This window comes from Amblyomma americanum, chromosome 5, assembly GCF_052857255.1.
Source record: "Amblyomma americanum isolate KBUSLIRL-KWMA chromosome 5, ASM5285725v1, whole genome shotgun sequence".
Classification (NCBI taxonomy): domain Eukaryota; kingdom Metazoa; phylum Arthropoda; class Arachnida; order Ixodida; family Ixodidae; genus Amblyomma; species Amblyomma americanum.
This window is the reverse complement of record NC_135501.1, coordinates 173,562,713-173,576,873: the sequence shown is the minus strand read 5'-3', so window position 1 is coordinate 173,576,873 and position 14,161 is coordinate 173,562,713. Positions and strand designations below refer to the sequence as shown.

The 14,161-nt window shown below is 43.3% G+C and overlaps 1 protein-coding gene across 7 annotated transcripts in view; it reads left to right on the top strand.

The window, feature by feature from the left end:
• Positions 1 to 14,161, top strand: part of UGP (UDP-glucose pyrophosphorylase) — a 44,948-nt gene that overhangs the window by 21,272 nt on the left and 9,515 nt on the right. For 6 of the 7 annotated variants that reach the window (XM_077665867.1, XM_077665865.1, XM_077665864.1 and 3 more), the window contains 3 exons: positions 10,043 to 10,465; positions 11,248 to 11,381; positions 13,320 to 13,388. In XM_077665867.1, coding sequence (XP_077521993.1) covers positions 10,043 to 10,465; positions 11,248 to 11,381; positions 13,320 to 13,388 — 626 coding nt within the window. Of the gene's footprint in view, positions 1 to 1,142; positions 1,178 to 10,042; positions 10,466 to 11,247; positions 11,382 to 13,319; positions 13,389 to 14,161 lie in introns of all 7 variants that reach the window. The other variant, XM_077665868.1, reaches the window with a different exon arrangement.

The following is a 14,161-nucleotide window of genomic DNA, read 5'->3' as shown; positions in this document are numbered from 1 at the left end:
CTTTTCCTTGGCGTCAGTTCAGATCATTTCTACGTGCAACGCTGCATTTTTGACGACACAAACATTCCCTGCACGTTAATACCTGCTCTTTGCTATGGTAGAAAAATTTTGAGGCTTGTATTAGGTTGTCTCGTGCGCTTTATGAAAGGGCTCACCAATTTTGTTGCTACTTCAGCCATTCGACGTGCCCACGAATGTTTTTGTAGTAATACGTGCGACGCCATCACTTTGTCGCACGAAGCATTGTCCCTATTCATTTCGCTGTTTGGAAAGTTTGGAAATGGCTTCACACAGTATTTTGATAAACGGTTTGTTATGGCTGAGAGAGGGGACCATAAGGATAGTGCAGCGATTGTTAACTGAAAATGTTTGAAAAAGCCCCGGATTTCTTCATTGAGCAGGTGACAGCGTGCAACCAGTGCAGGCAGCATTGTAATCAATGGACTAAATGTGTTGCGGAGCATTTCTCTTGCCTTGCACGTTTCGAGTTTAAAACAAAAAGTGCAGTTAAAGTACCCAGAAACTGGGAGAAGGGCACCCATCTTATGTTGGGCTCTGTGCCATTTTCCACTTCTCTCAAGGTCACCTCAATGCCATGCCTATTTTTGAGTTCTGTTCAGGTCTTTATTTAGACCCTACCTACCTTCCTTGTGAATGCCTTCAGTCATTGGAGCCAGAAAACATTGGCAGCATTTATTTTCATTGTCGGGGACCAACCAGCTGGCCGAGGAGTTTTCCATTATTCTGTGTGGCATAGTTTGTAATTCACAAACGAATTTCCTGTGTCCATCTGGCAAAAAACTGCGCGAGCTGGATAGCTGCGCTTTTCCTTGTTGTTTTATCATTTTCATGTATTACAGTCTTTTGCTGTTTTACATTTCTCTATTTCTCTGGCAGTCACTGACCTCATTCAGTTGATACATTCGACATAGTTGCATGTAGTGTTAATGACGTGTGTACGATTATAGTCGACCAATTTTTAATCAACTGAAATAAAATGTGCTGTAGATTCTTTGATGAAACTAGACCAATGAGTCTGTTATGCGAGTATCTACTTATTCAAGCTGTGGCTTTCCAGTGAAAGGTCGCTCTAAAAAAGCCCACGTTGTGCTCACCCTAGGTGCCCACGTTTTCTTACGCAGCACTGGCCTTGCTTTGAAGATGCTTTCTATTGTGCGTAAGTACAAGCTTCAGCTACAAGCTGCTGGTTGGACGTAACCGTCCCCGTTTTACTTGATGAAGCAATCTGCTCGTCATTTATGAGGTTTATACTGCCGGTCGAGGCACCGATAAGCTAGAGATGAAGGCGAGCCCATTTTGTTGTACCTGCTGAAGTGGTCTGTGTGTCAGTGACACGGTTAGAGACAACAGCATGGGTGCACCCATGGGAACCGTAGATAAGGCCCTTTAACACATCTAGTCTTGTTGTGGTTTACTTTTCCGACCGCGTGTTATTTATGTCATTGCATAATATATGTTATAATCATATCGTACTACATTGTTTTTGTTATTAATAGCTTATTATTTGTATTATTGTTATACAATGACCATGTCTCCTTCCCTATTGTCAGCACAAAGTGCGCAAGTGCAAAATGTATGCTAGCAGCATGGTTTGCCTTCACTGTGGTATGCGAAGGCGATTAGCGAAGTATGACTGAGTGCGAGAATGGTGGACTCTTGATAAGCTACATTGGCCAGACCAGTCATTGCTTAAATGTGAGGCTACGGCAGCACCAGCACACTTTTGAAAAAGAAGAGGAGCTCTCTAGCTTGCGAAGTAATTGTAATGCCTGTAGGCACTTGCTTCTTTTTCTGCTTAAAACTTCAGTTGCAAGCGCGTGCTTTCATCGTCCCGACTCCTTCTTGTCTTCATCTTTTTGGCATTTCTTGGCTGTGAATATGTGCCGACTATCCAAAATGTACATTTTAGTTTACGGTCTTGATAGGTTTGACTCCTTGTGTGGTCATGCGTTTGCTCACTTGTCTGTGTTTTGCATTTGAGCCTTCTGCATGCGTAAGTCACGTGGTCAGAGATTGCTGCCACTTTATTGGTGGTTGAAAGCAGGTCACGTTAATTAAAAGCTTAATTCCTTTCATTCATATGTCATTGCCACCCCCCTTATTTTTATTTTTCTCTCTCTACTAAAACATGTGCCCTGCCCAAGGCGAGAAGCACTTTTGCTATCCCCCCAAAATGCATTTCTGCAGAATTTGCCATGCATTTATTTTCTCTTGATCGTATTACAAAGCCTTCTAGTTAGGGCAAAGAAGGGACTGAATCTTGGAACAGGCAAACAAGATTCATTTAAAACATATTGGGTACTGGAGTGGTTTTCAATTTGGTGAGGCCTTTTAGCATTGCAATGGCACAAGAAAACGCATGAGCAAAGTTGGCCACGCTGTTTTTAAAAGGGATTCAATACAGTAGCAGCCCGTGATCATTTTGAAGTGTGGAACTGAAGCATTGGAACTACTTTTATGGCAAGTTTGTGATAACTAAAGCAGTGGAATGCTTAAGTGGTGCAAATTGCCTTGTGAAAACGCAGCTACATCGAACACAGGCTGACAGTCAAGAGCACTTGGTTGATTTGTATGCATGCAGTAAGTAATGCATATATTTGCTCTAGGAACCCCCAAGGGATTCGTTGTCAAATGGAGGTGATGCAGTTCAGATGTGTTTTCAGCACTTGATAGTGACCTGGAACATAATATTCCTGCGCGGATGTTTGAAAAATGACTCATGCTCTACACACTTTTTGTGTAGGAGAAAGTTTTTGTCATTTTGTGGTCAGATTTATGTTAAGAGCATAAGTTTGTTGGCGACTCTCATACTAATGTTTTTCTTGAAAAGAAGTGTAGAGAGGGAGGGACTGGACTTTAAATTGCGTAGGACATTTTGCTAAGGGGTGGGGTTAAAACCTGCTTGACTGTGCCCCGAGTCAACAAATAGTTGCGTACAACACCTTCCAACACACAGAAGTGATAACTAAGAAAAGTTTGAATGGTCTGATATTTATGACCGGGAAAAGTGTATTCTGCAACCACAAGGAAATCTGTAAAGAACAAAAAAAGTATTAATTTGTTTTTGAATGCATTACTGTGACGCAGAGCATAAACAAAATGTTCTTTGCTAATAAATTAGCATTATGAACTCTTTTACTACTTTTTTCACTCAGTGAGTGTATTTGAGTACAGAAGAAAAAACTGAACAAGATTGCCTTTTTGTGTTTTAGAAAATCAGTCACTGAAATCCAAAATTCAACAAAGCTTCTAGTTTTCTTTATTTGGAAAGTTCGTGTTTATTTATGGCATCCTACTGAGGGAACTTGAGGGAAAATCTGCTTGCGTATATATCAGAATCACGGATCATCGGCAGTTTTCTGTTCGTGAATGCTGGAAGGTGATTTCTGTGCAACAAAGGAAAAAAAAAAACTGATGGTAGCAACACGCCAAACTCTTTACGGACAAATCAGAAATGAAGGCACAACACGACACCGCACAAAAATAAAAAGTCAAATGTAAGAATGTGGCTGCCCTGTATTGATGCCCTTCAATTAAAAATTGTACAGTAAATGAGTAAAATAAGGAGGAGCGGATTTCTTTCAGTTTGAGTGATGGTAGCACAGAAATAAAGGTGATGCAGGAATTTTTCGTGCGCCGGCCGCAAGTGCTTGCATCAGGCAGTTGTGCGCACCATGTACGTTGCTTCCTGTGTGTGGAATGTGCAGACGACTTTTTTATTTTTGTTTTGTCTGTCGGCTCGTTTACGACATTGCCACGCATGAACGGCTGCTGCTTTGTGAAGGCTTTCATCTCTTCCTTGCTTTGTTTTTCAAACTTTTGTTTCTTTTTTTAAACCGCCTGGAGCAAGGTCGTCTTGGGTGCAGCAGATGTGCAGAAAGCAGGTGGTGATGGCCGGTGGGGCGAATAAAAATGGCTCGTTCATTCGTTCTTCCCATTTCTCATCTGCCGGTGACGGGCTAGCAAGCACTTCGTGACGCTCGTGCACATTAACGTGTCGTCTTTTTCGCGTCACTAACTCTGTCCCAGCATTACCTGTCTGGCATTAAGACATTAACGATGCCGAGTGTTAGTGGTAGCCAGAATGGTGGTCACCGGAAGCATGTGCCTGTGGGTCGCCGTATATCAGGGTATCAGGTATGGTTCAGCTTCGCTATGCAACCTCTGCTTTGCCCTCTTCAGCTTGGACGGCACGCTTCAAATGCTCCGCAGTAACTTGGTACGTTGCACGTTGGGTTTTGGAGTAGTTCATCATTGGAGAAAAGTGGTTTTGGGAACTTACCCATTGCTGAGTTATGTGTAGAAACATTCATCCCTCTACTGGTCAAGTTCTCGCCGTCAGCTTTTCAGTGTGATCTCCTCTTTTATGTAGCAAGGGTTTCAGGTGGGACCTTATCTTGCATTCGTTCTATGATTAATGGTAATCTTAATGCGCTTTCACGATTTTTTTTTTCGTGAATTGCTTGCAAATTGGTGTCGTATATCCTGCTGAGGTTCCCTGGTTGTCATGGCCTTAGTGCCTTTGTGTATGTTTCCAGCTAGGAACGCAGTCCTGATGTCCTGTGCATTCAACAGCCATTACGTTACTGACAAAGCTACTAATGAAAGTGGGATTGGGAAGAACCTACTGCCGTCTTTATGACGAATTGGTGGTGACTTTTTGTTAGACGGGGTTACTAAAGTTTGGAAACCATGAACTCATTCTGTTGAGGGTTGATAATGCAAGCAAATTTTGTTCAGAAGGCAGTCATGTGTGATTAAACTCAGTTCATCCAAGGTTACCACATTCTTTCTTTCTTTCTTTCTTTCTTTCTTTTTATTTGTTGCTTAGACGTTTGCCTAAGAAGGGGCTGAGGCTAAAGGCTAACTGCCTCAGTTAGCTCTAATACTAGTCATCTAGTAGTGGTGGTGTGGTGGTGGTAAAACTAATGCTATGCTAAACCATTCTAAAAAGGTTTGTCGGAAGAGCATTAAAGAAAGCCAAGGTACACTCATTTAGTGCTTGCACCCATGTTAGGAGATTTGAAGTCCTGCTTGTTTTTTTTGTGGCTGGCATGCATACCTGACGAGGCAGCACTTTTGAATATATAACATCATTATTCTAGCTTTGTGATAACAAGCATAGGCTGGGTGAAGGTTCCTGTGGAGCTCGCTGACTAAAGCATTTGCACAGCAAGATTTTCAGAATGTCGAAGCTGCTCTGAGAGCAACAACTTAAGCAGGTTCTTTTTAAATACTTTTTTAGCTGTAAGTGGGTTGCCTTTCCTGTTAATCGTGGTGAATGCCCAGCACATTATCATCCCAGTCAGTCTGAAAATTAATGATTTGATGCTAGATTTTTTGCTTTTGGGGTGTATTTACGGCAATGCATGGACTTGCTTTTCTTAGCTGGGCTGCGCAGCATTGTTCTTGTTTCCTTGGAGTGTAGTCGGTTCTCGTGCTCTTTGTGTAATTAAACTATATGGTCTCTCTAGGTCTTCCCAGCCGTTATTTTTCTGTGGCGCACAGGTGCAGGAGTTCGTTGGTTGATGGCATAGTATGTGGCGTGTCCTGCAGGCCATGTCAACTACTGGCTGATGGCACTTTTCTCAAATTTTCACATGCCAGATTTCAGTATATCCGAATCTCATCACGAAAGTCTTCAGAGTCAAGTGGTGATATAAACACAGTGCATATATGGGTGGATGAGGCGATTTTTTTAGGTGTTTTTTTTTTATTATGCAACATGAAATACCTTCAACTGCACCTGTAATTAGAGACATGTGAGTTTTCTTTTTTTTTTTGCAACAAATTACTAACTTCATGCTCTTCACTTGCTACAGAGTGCTGATATTACTGCTCCAACATCATTTTCTTCTCTGCGGCTTCTCCAGAATGCATATTTTTCTGACCCAAGAGCGGCTCCAAAACCTGTTTTGGCTGTCCGACCATTGTAACAGTGATTTGGGCAAATAAGGTGGAAGTTTTTAAGGGCGTTTTACTTGGGTATTATGCGTTATACGAATTAGGCAATATGTCAGCAGGTGAAAGGTGCAGTCATCATTATGGCTCTATTAGTGCAGTACTAGGCCAATGGACCTTCGGATGCTACACAGCCACATTGCATTTTCAGAGGGCTTGGTGACTGATGAGTTGGTTTCATTTCAGCTGGCCTTTCGAGCCTAGTTATGAAGATATCTCTTAAATAAGAAGAAATTATGTAAAGGAGTGATTTCAGTTCTGTTTCAGATAGGAATGTTTTAGTCGTAAGTTAGCCTCTGCAAATCGGATCTAATTTTTCGCGGTGACATTTAAGTTCGGGAATTTGCCTGTTTTTAAAGAATTTGAGGGTTTTTTTTTTCGGTGAAAATACAATTGTTATGCTGTTCCAGAGAAATTTTTAGAGCCGATATTCTCCCTTTTTTTTTTTTCAAATTGACAGGGTTTTCAAGCTGGTGTGGGGATAAGGATCCCGAAATAGGGAATTTTGGGTCTAGTCGAGGGAATTTTTGGTTATGGCGTGGAAAGTCCCTGGTTTTTCGTTACGAGAAAAAAAACTTATTTCTCATGCGTTCATGACCTTTCTTTTTTAATCATACCAGTTTTCAAGTTAATTTCGTGTTTGGGATTTCTTCTCCATTGTTTAAGCACCTCCGCTCTCAGTTCATATCAGGTGCGCCTATTTTCACTGTCATGTGGCTTCAGCTTTTAGCACATGATTTTTTGCTCATTTCTTTTTTTGTATAGACTGGCTGTGTACCAGCATGCATGCCTCAGTTGTAATGAACTCAATATCTTTAATTTATGTTGTATATTTATGTTGCTATTTATTATTTGGCCTATAAAAAGTTCTCACATCTGGCTTACATTCATGAACAAAGTACTGATATTTTTTTAGTTCTTCCAAGGTCTGACACATCCCCGTAGGTGCACCTGTTGTAAACATGTTTTAGACCTTGTTGTGCACCTTCTTACAGTAAAACTGACTTTTCTCTACTTTTTTGTTTTTGTGCTCACTTTTCGAACTCTCTGTAAAAGTCCATTAAAGAGCCATAAAAGTATGACTTGAACATGATCTTTAGTCAATATTTCACTCTTTGGGCAGCCCTGCATATGTGCATTTTGTGAAACAAGATATGAAGCTTCATTATTAAAACGTATTCCTAGATTGCAGTGGGGACGACATATCTGTTTCGGTTTCATATAGGATGTTAGCCTTCTAGTCTCAGCGTTGCTAGTCTGGTCATTGACGAACTTGAAGAATGCACATGCACGATTTTTGTCACCTCTCAGTGTCTGCATGAAGGACTTAGGAAATATGCGAGCCTTTGCCAGATCTTTTCAAGTCATTGGTTACATTGCTCGTACAGTAAGACTGTTAATGCAAGTTTCACATTAGTTATGTCATGACAAGCCATAAAGAGGCTGTTACTGTGCCTTTGCATTCCTCACAGCTACATACTTGCACAGATGTTCAGCATTGCTTGAACGCCGTGTAGAAGTGCACATGGCAGGAGGGGAACTGCTTTCATTTTTCATCATCATAGCCTTCATTTTTGTTTTTTGGTAAAGACGAATCCATGCAGGTGGTTTTCATGTTACACATTTTTCACAGAAGTCCTTTGCCAAGTACCGCCTTCATTGCTTTTTGTGTGGGATAAGTCCTAGCTGCTTTTCGTTTCTTTTGCGATCGTAAATCCTCGCAGGTGGTTTTCATCGTTGCATACCTTCCGCAGGGCTTCCTGCTGCTGAGTGCTGCCTTTTCATTTTTTGTTCCTCACGTTATCGTCCCACCTGTGAGGTACTGTGTAGGACTGTGCATTCCAGAGCTCTCTGATAAGCCGCTGTAGAAGGGTTGATGTCGATCGGGTTGTTTTTTTTTTCCTTGCTGCATAGACTATTTGTGTGATCGTTTTATTCGGCCCTATAAAGGGGACTAGGTGGAGTGATGTATTCTTTAAAAGAAAAAAAAATATTTTATCCAGAATGGTGCTTTTCAAGTCAGATATTGTACTTAAGTGGCTGTTGTATTTAATGCTTACTTCAAAACTTTCGAACTTGATGGTTTGCTTAAGAGACCCAGTACACAAAAAAAAATTAAAAAAACTCAGTACTGCATTTGCTTTGCACTTTTGATGAAGTGATTAACAGTTACCTTCATTTAACTGACCAAAATTGTTTCTGAAGCAGCGGACAATGCAGAAAAATTATGTGCACTGTGATTTTGGCATGCATTAACACAAGGTTGTCAAAGTGGTCCACAATCTTGTAGAAGTAAAGTAATATAAAATTATATTTTGGAATTGTACATGCCATATCTGTGCGCGCACCACTTCCGTATTTTTCAGTGGCGCCACATTATCAACTGTACAGAAATATAGGCAGGTTATATTTTGGACTGTGTGTAATAGGCCTATTTCAAGTAATCCCTGTTATAGTAAATATGTCACATAATATTTGGTACAGGTGGGAGCAATATGAAAGGGAACACGGGAGCGTGTGGCTTCTGCACCTCATTAAGCACTGCCACTGAGAGGCACCGAGAATGGGCGGCACCAAGTGCATGCGCAAAAAGAGCAGCCAAACATGCTTTCTGGGCATGTGCCTTTACCACTAATTCTTACCGACTGGCGAGGGTGCTTCACAAATCGCAGAGGCCACGTGCATTGCATCTACCTGTACTCTCTTGCTGAAAAGCTCTGAGCTCAGAATAACCTCTCCCACAGGTACTTTCTCTTTTGTTTTAGTGAAACAGCGAAATATTGAGCAGGCTTTATGGAAACCATCCTACTGCATATCTGAACATGGCGAAACCATGACGTTCACGATATCCTCTCCGGAAGTTCGAAACATGCTATTTTTCAATCCAGCACAGTGCCAGCAAAAACACGAGCTTTTGTGCAGCCAGATTTTGGACATGTTTTTGTGGCAGCTTTATACTCTGAGCGTGCGGGTTCTGATGTCTTTATTGCGAGAGATCCAATGTGAGAGCGGTTGCTCTGTGAGAATGGTGGCTTGCCTATGCTGTGGTCTGCATCGCCACTAGTTGGTATGTACACGGCACAGAACTCTCGACAGCTTTGCAGTAATGGCTGCTTTAGTGCTTTAGCAGCTGTGTGAAAAAGAATGGCATCTTCCGACTTCTCTATCCATACCTTTGTTCACATAAACGTGACTTGGATGCATATATGTCAGCGGGGATTACTTGCCTTACAATTCACATTTACCGCATTAGGGCGTGCAGCTGTAGTAGACTGTTAACCCTTTGCAGGACAGCGGGACCCATGTTGTCCCACTTGCTTATTGAGCTTTTGAGTCTTTTCCATCAGTCAGCTGCTTTATAATACCCCTTGAAGCAATTTTCAATTCTAATGCATGTTTTCATATAACGTCAATAAAACTGAGGTACGGATGCGTAGCATATTTAAGGTCCCTTCTTTACAAAGTCATTGGTATAAATGGGCACCCTTTTTTCTGTAAGAACTGCTTGAAAGTGATGTCATTCAATTTCCGGAGTGAGTTTGAGTGCAATTTTACTATTTGCATGCACGTGCGACATGCATAGAGCTTGCGCTTTGTAAAGGACATGTTTAGCTCGATAAACTGTATCTGTGCAGGTCGTGAGCCTTGAGAGGCTCAGTGCAGTCCTTAGTAGTCAAGTTGTTTGAGATGATCTAATTAAGTGTTGAGAAATGCATTAGTATTGCCTTGGACCTAAGCGCTGTTGAGCCATGCATGGGAATCGAATTAGTCAGCAAAGCAGCATTAGAGGTCCGCGCTTATTTAAAAATGTTAATGCAACAAGCCTGACAATGAGCAGCATTAATGAAGTTGCTTTTCTATTGCTTGGTACAGTAATTTTTTCTTGTTCCAGAAAAAAAAAAGTGTCTCTGAGATGTTTTATTAGCTTTGTGCTTCTGAGTTGCAGTCAGCATTGATCGGTACAAACTAATGCCTGTCTTTTGGTTCTGTTGAATTCTGTTCAAGTGTATTGAAATTGACACCTGTCAATGCACCTTTGCACAATGTGCTGTGTGTGCAGATGTATGGGCACAGCCGTAAGCATAGCGACAGCACAGAGTTCAAGGAGATGTCCAAGGCGGACGCCCAGGCCCACCTGGCACAGGAGCTGGAGAAGCTCTGCCGCACGGCCAGCGCCGCCGAGCGAGAGACCGTAGAGGCAGAGTTTCGAGGCTTCCAGCGCCTCTTCCACAAGTTCGTCAAGGACACTGGACCTGCCATCGTCTGGGACAAGATCCAGCCCGTGCCCGATAGTGCGGTCATCCAGTATGAGTCTCTGCCAGCGCCCACGGACGAGGAGGCCATCAGGTCGATGCTCAACAAGCTGGTGGTGGTCAAGCTCAATGGTGGCCTAGGCACAAGCATGGGCTGCAAAGGCCCAAAGTCGGTCATTCCTGTCCGCAATGACCTCACCTTCCTCGACATGACTGTACAGCAGATCGAGGTGAGTTTTTTTTCCTTTTCAGTCTTGCCAAGTGACTTCTTCCTTCCATCACTTGCTGGCTGATGTTGCTGCATCCTTGGCTCATCAGGCCTAGTCATTTATTTCTGCTCTAAACATGTGTAGCGGTGTACAAGATATCCTTGTTTGAAGCTGTCTTCATTCGCTGCTACTTCATTATGTGCACTGTGCCAATGGTGAGGGCAGTCCTCGGAATGTGGGTGTCGAAGGCATTTTAACTTCAAATCATTGCTCAGAGGATGTGGAAATTGCGTAGAGCTACTTGTTGGGCATGTTTCTTAAAGGTTTGCTTGTGTATTGGCTCACCAAGGAGCATATGTCGAACCAAGGTTGTGTTCTGTCCTTAGTGGAGCTAATGGCTTGGACCGGATGTGGCAATTCGGAGGTCGTGGGTTCAGATCTCACCGGCAGCTTGTGGTTGTTTTCTTCTGCTTTCTAATCGGTTAACTTTAAATAATTACCCTATTAATCTCCCATTGGTGAACACCACAAAAAAAACAGTCTCCTGTGCTCCTTGGTTTCGGTGACTGTTGGCTTCTGTCGTGTATGTCATAACAAGCCCCTCTTTTTCCTTCACTTGTCTACTCAACATCTCTGTGTATGTAACGCTACATTCTTAATGAATGACCAGAATATGCCAACAAAATTTCAGCTGCACTTTGTAAACTAAATCTAGCACCGCATTTAATGCAGCTTATCTTTAAGGGGTGGGGGAGTGCCATTTTGACAATGGGAGTCTTTCAATTCTTTTTTTTTTTCTGCAGCACCTGAACAGGACGTACAATGCCAACATGCCGCTGGTGCTGATGAACTCATTCAACACTGATGAGGACACGTCCAAGGTTCTGCGCAAGTACAAGGGGTTCAAAGTCAAAATCTACACCTTTCTCCAGAGCAGGTATAAGCACAGTTTTGGGTCGTGTCATAGAACAGAAGGTGAAGTGCATAACATAGCTTGTTGTGTTTGCTGCAATGACAGGGGCCAGATGGGCAGTAAAAGTGGCACTGTTTTTAGAGCGCAGCTCTTAAATGCGCCCGTTCGCGGGTTGAGAGGCATCCGTCACCGTCAACCTCTGCGTAACTGGGCTTCCCTCATAAACACAAACATGTGCATGCCGCACGGATGCACAGAGTCCAGCCGCTCACTCAATGATGTCGCCAGAGTAGCGCGCTCCGTCGTCCGACCACCAATGCATAGCAGTGTGCGAAAAGGAAAGTGGCGGAGGAGGGTGTGATGGTATTGTGAAGGCAGGTTGCGGGGCGGCGACCCCACAGCACCACAGTAGCTCGCACCGTTGTCTGCTCGCTCATGAAGTCATCGGTAAAGTAAGTGGTGACGGCGTTGCGAGGAGTGCCAGTTGTGGCCGCTGCTTGCTCAGAGGTGGCGCCAGAGTAGCGTGCGTGGCCGTCCGTTTGCGTGAGGCGTGGTGGTGGCGGATCACTGTGCACGCTGCCCAAGCCGAAACCCGGAGCCGCCTCCGTTGTGCACTGCGTGTTCCATCTGCAGTCGCCTGCGGTTCAGATAACGCAGCAGCTGTGCTCAAAAATCGCATTACCGAGAAACGTAATCGCCAGCCAATTTTTTTTGTAGCGGTAGCTACATTAAGCTAGCACTTTTAGCCTTCAGCGTGGCGGCGCCGCCACGAGGTCACGTGGTTGGTCACGTGGTGCAGAGCAGCTGCCGGTGGCGCGGCGGCCAAACCGAGTGGGGCGGGGGAGTGGAGAGGGGGGAAGATCATGAAGGAACACCCAGCGAAACGGAGCGGCGAAAGACTGACTTTGCAATTCGACTGAGCGAGTTCCACTTGGCCAACTGTAGTTATCGCGTCACTCCAGGTTTAACCAGAGCTAAACCACAGCCATTTTTTTTTAGCTCAAAGGTAGTACTGCATGGGTATGCCATGCATACATTGCCTTAGGCTGAGGTTGCACCTGCTTTAATAAGTTTGAGACCTGGAATCGTACACGAAAGTGGAGCTGGGACAGTGGGATTCTGCTGTCCACATCACATTTTACACTGCTGCTTGAAATTATTGCATTTCGTTGCATGGAGCGCACTCTTGAATGTCGTTGTTTGTGCAGTATTAGCATTTTTTTCGACGTTTACAGCAGTGAGCTAAACTTGGTAGGGGCCAGCTGCACACTGCTGTCAGGTGCCCCAGTCACTGTGCTCATCATTTTTGGTGCCACCAAGTTTTTTTTACTGCATTGTAGCTGCAAATTTGCTAACTATAACAGCCTGCTCTTCAAGTTTTCTGTGTGCTTGTGTGCTGCCTCAACTTTGTCCCAGTTTGCTAGGCTTTGTTGCATTTTTCTTTTTGACTTGTTTGTACGTGACATGATGGCATCACCTGTTGGTGTTATCTGTGGCTTGCTCATGTGCAGCTCTTGAATATGGTAGTCTGAGGTGAAACAACACCTTGTGGTTGACAGGGATGTGCTGCTATGTCTGTAATGGCACCAAGGGAGGAACTTAGCTTGATAGATTGGATGAAAGCTGGCAGTAAGGTTGTTCGTGGGCCATGCTAGACAACAGGCACAGACATCCGGCAAGGCCGAAGACAGTAGTGACTGCATGCTGTAGTTTTCTGTTGGCATTGAGTCATGAGTGAGGTTGTTTGCTAAGCACACTGGCTGTGAACTTTGAATATTTTGGTTCCCATGAAAGAAGCAACCCTAGTCCAGAGCCCCTCTTGCTGTGCCTTGTATGGCCCAAAGTCGAGCTTTCAGGTTGGAAAAGGGTGCCAACGTCGGACGTCTGATTAGAATGATAGCTGTGCAAGACTTGAGTTGGATGTTGGCAAGTTGCGTGATCTTGTGGTTCGTTTTATTCCAGGTATCCAAGGATAAACAAGGAAACCCTGATGCCCATCGTCACATCGCTGACCGCACCATCCGAAGACGGGTATGTTCTGTTTTGCATTGGGCTGCCTGGCTCCGAGGCAAAGTCCCTGGCATGGGGTGTACAAGTCACTGTCTACCTAGCCTCATGCACAGACTTGTACTCCTCATATCATTGACTTTTGAATTTAGTGTGTCATCTGCTGGACCAGCCAGCAGTCCTAGAATTGAAAGCATGATGAAGCAGGGCCTAGTCGTGCTCGTTAGAGGTGAAAAAAAAAAAGAGTAGTAGTTTATTGCGGCCTGTGTAGAAAGAAATGTGAGATATTGAGAATGGGAGTTGCTTTAGACGTGCTCCCCTTTGTGCTATTACACAGCTGCAGAATGTGATTTTAGGCCACTGACTTCTTCACTTGCCACGTTTCCTTTTTATTTTTGTAGCAAGTCAAAAACATTTCTAGTAAGGGTTTGCAGATATCGAAATTTTCTAATATGAATCTAATGTGTGTATGAAGAAAAAATTTCTTGAAGAAAATATCGAAACACGTCGAATATCTGTTCGAGTATGAGAAAAAAAATCTGAAAGAGGTAAGTAGGCAAATGTTGTTGCCTATTTCAGAATAGTTGAATGCCTTTGCAACTAAAACAAAACTAGACTGACTCGTCAGCATAATAAAAAAAAAAGATGTGCACAGAATTTTTTGCTGTTCAATTAGACAGTGTAACAGTATGAAACATGTAATTTGATCATGCAAAATGAGTAACAAAATGAAATATGTGAATTAATATGTGACTGGCAACTAAAAATAACACGACAGGTAGTAAAACCTCTTTAAA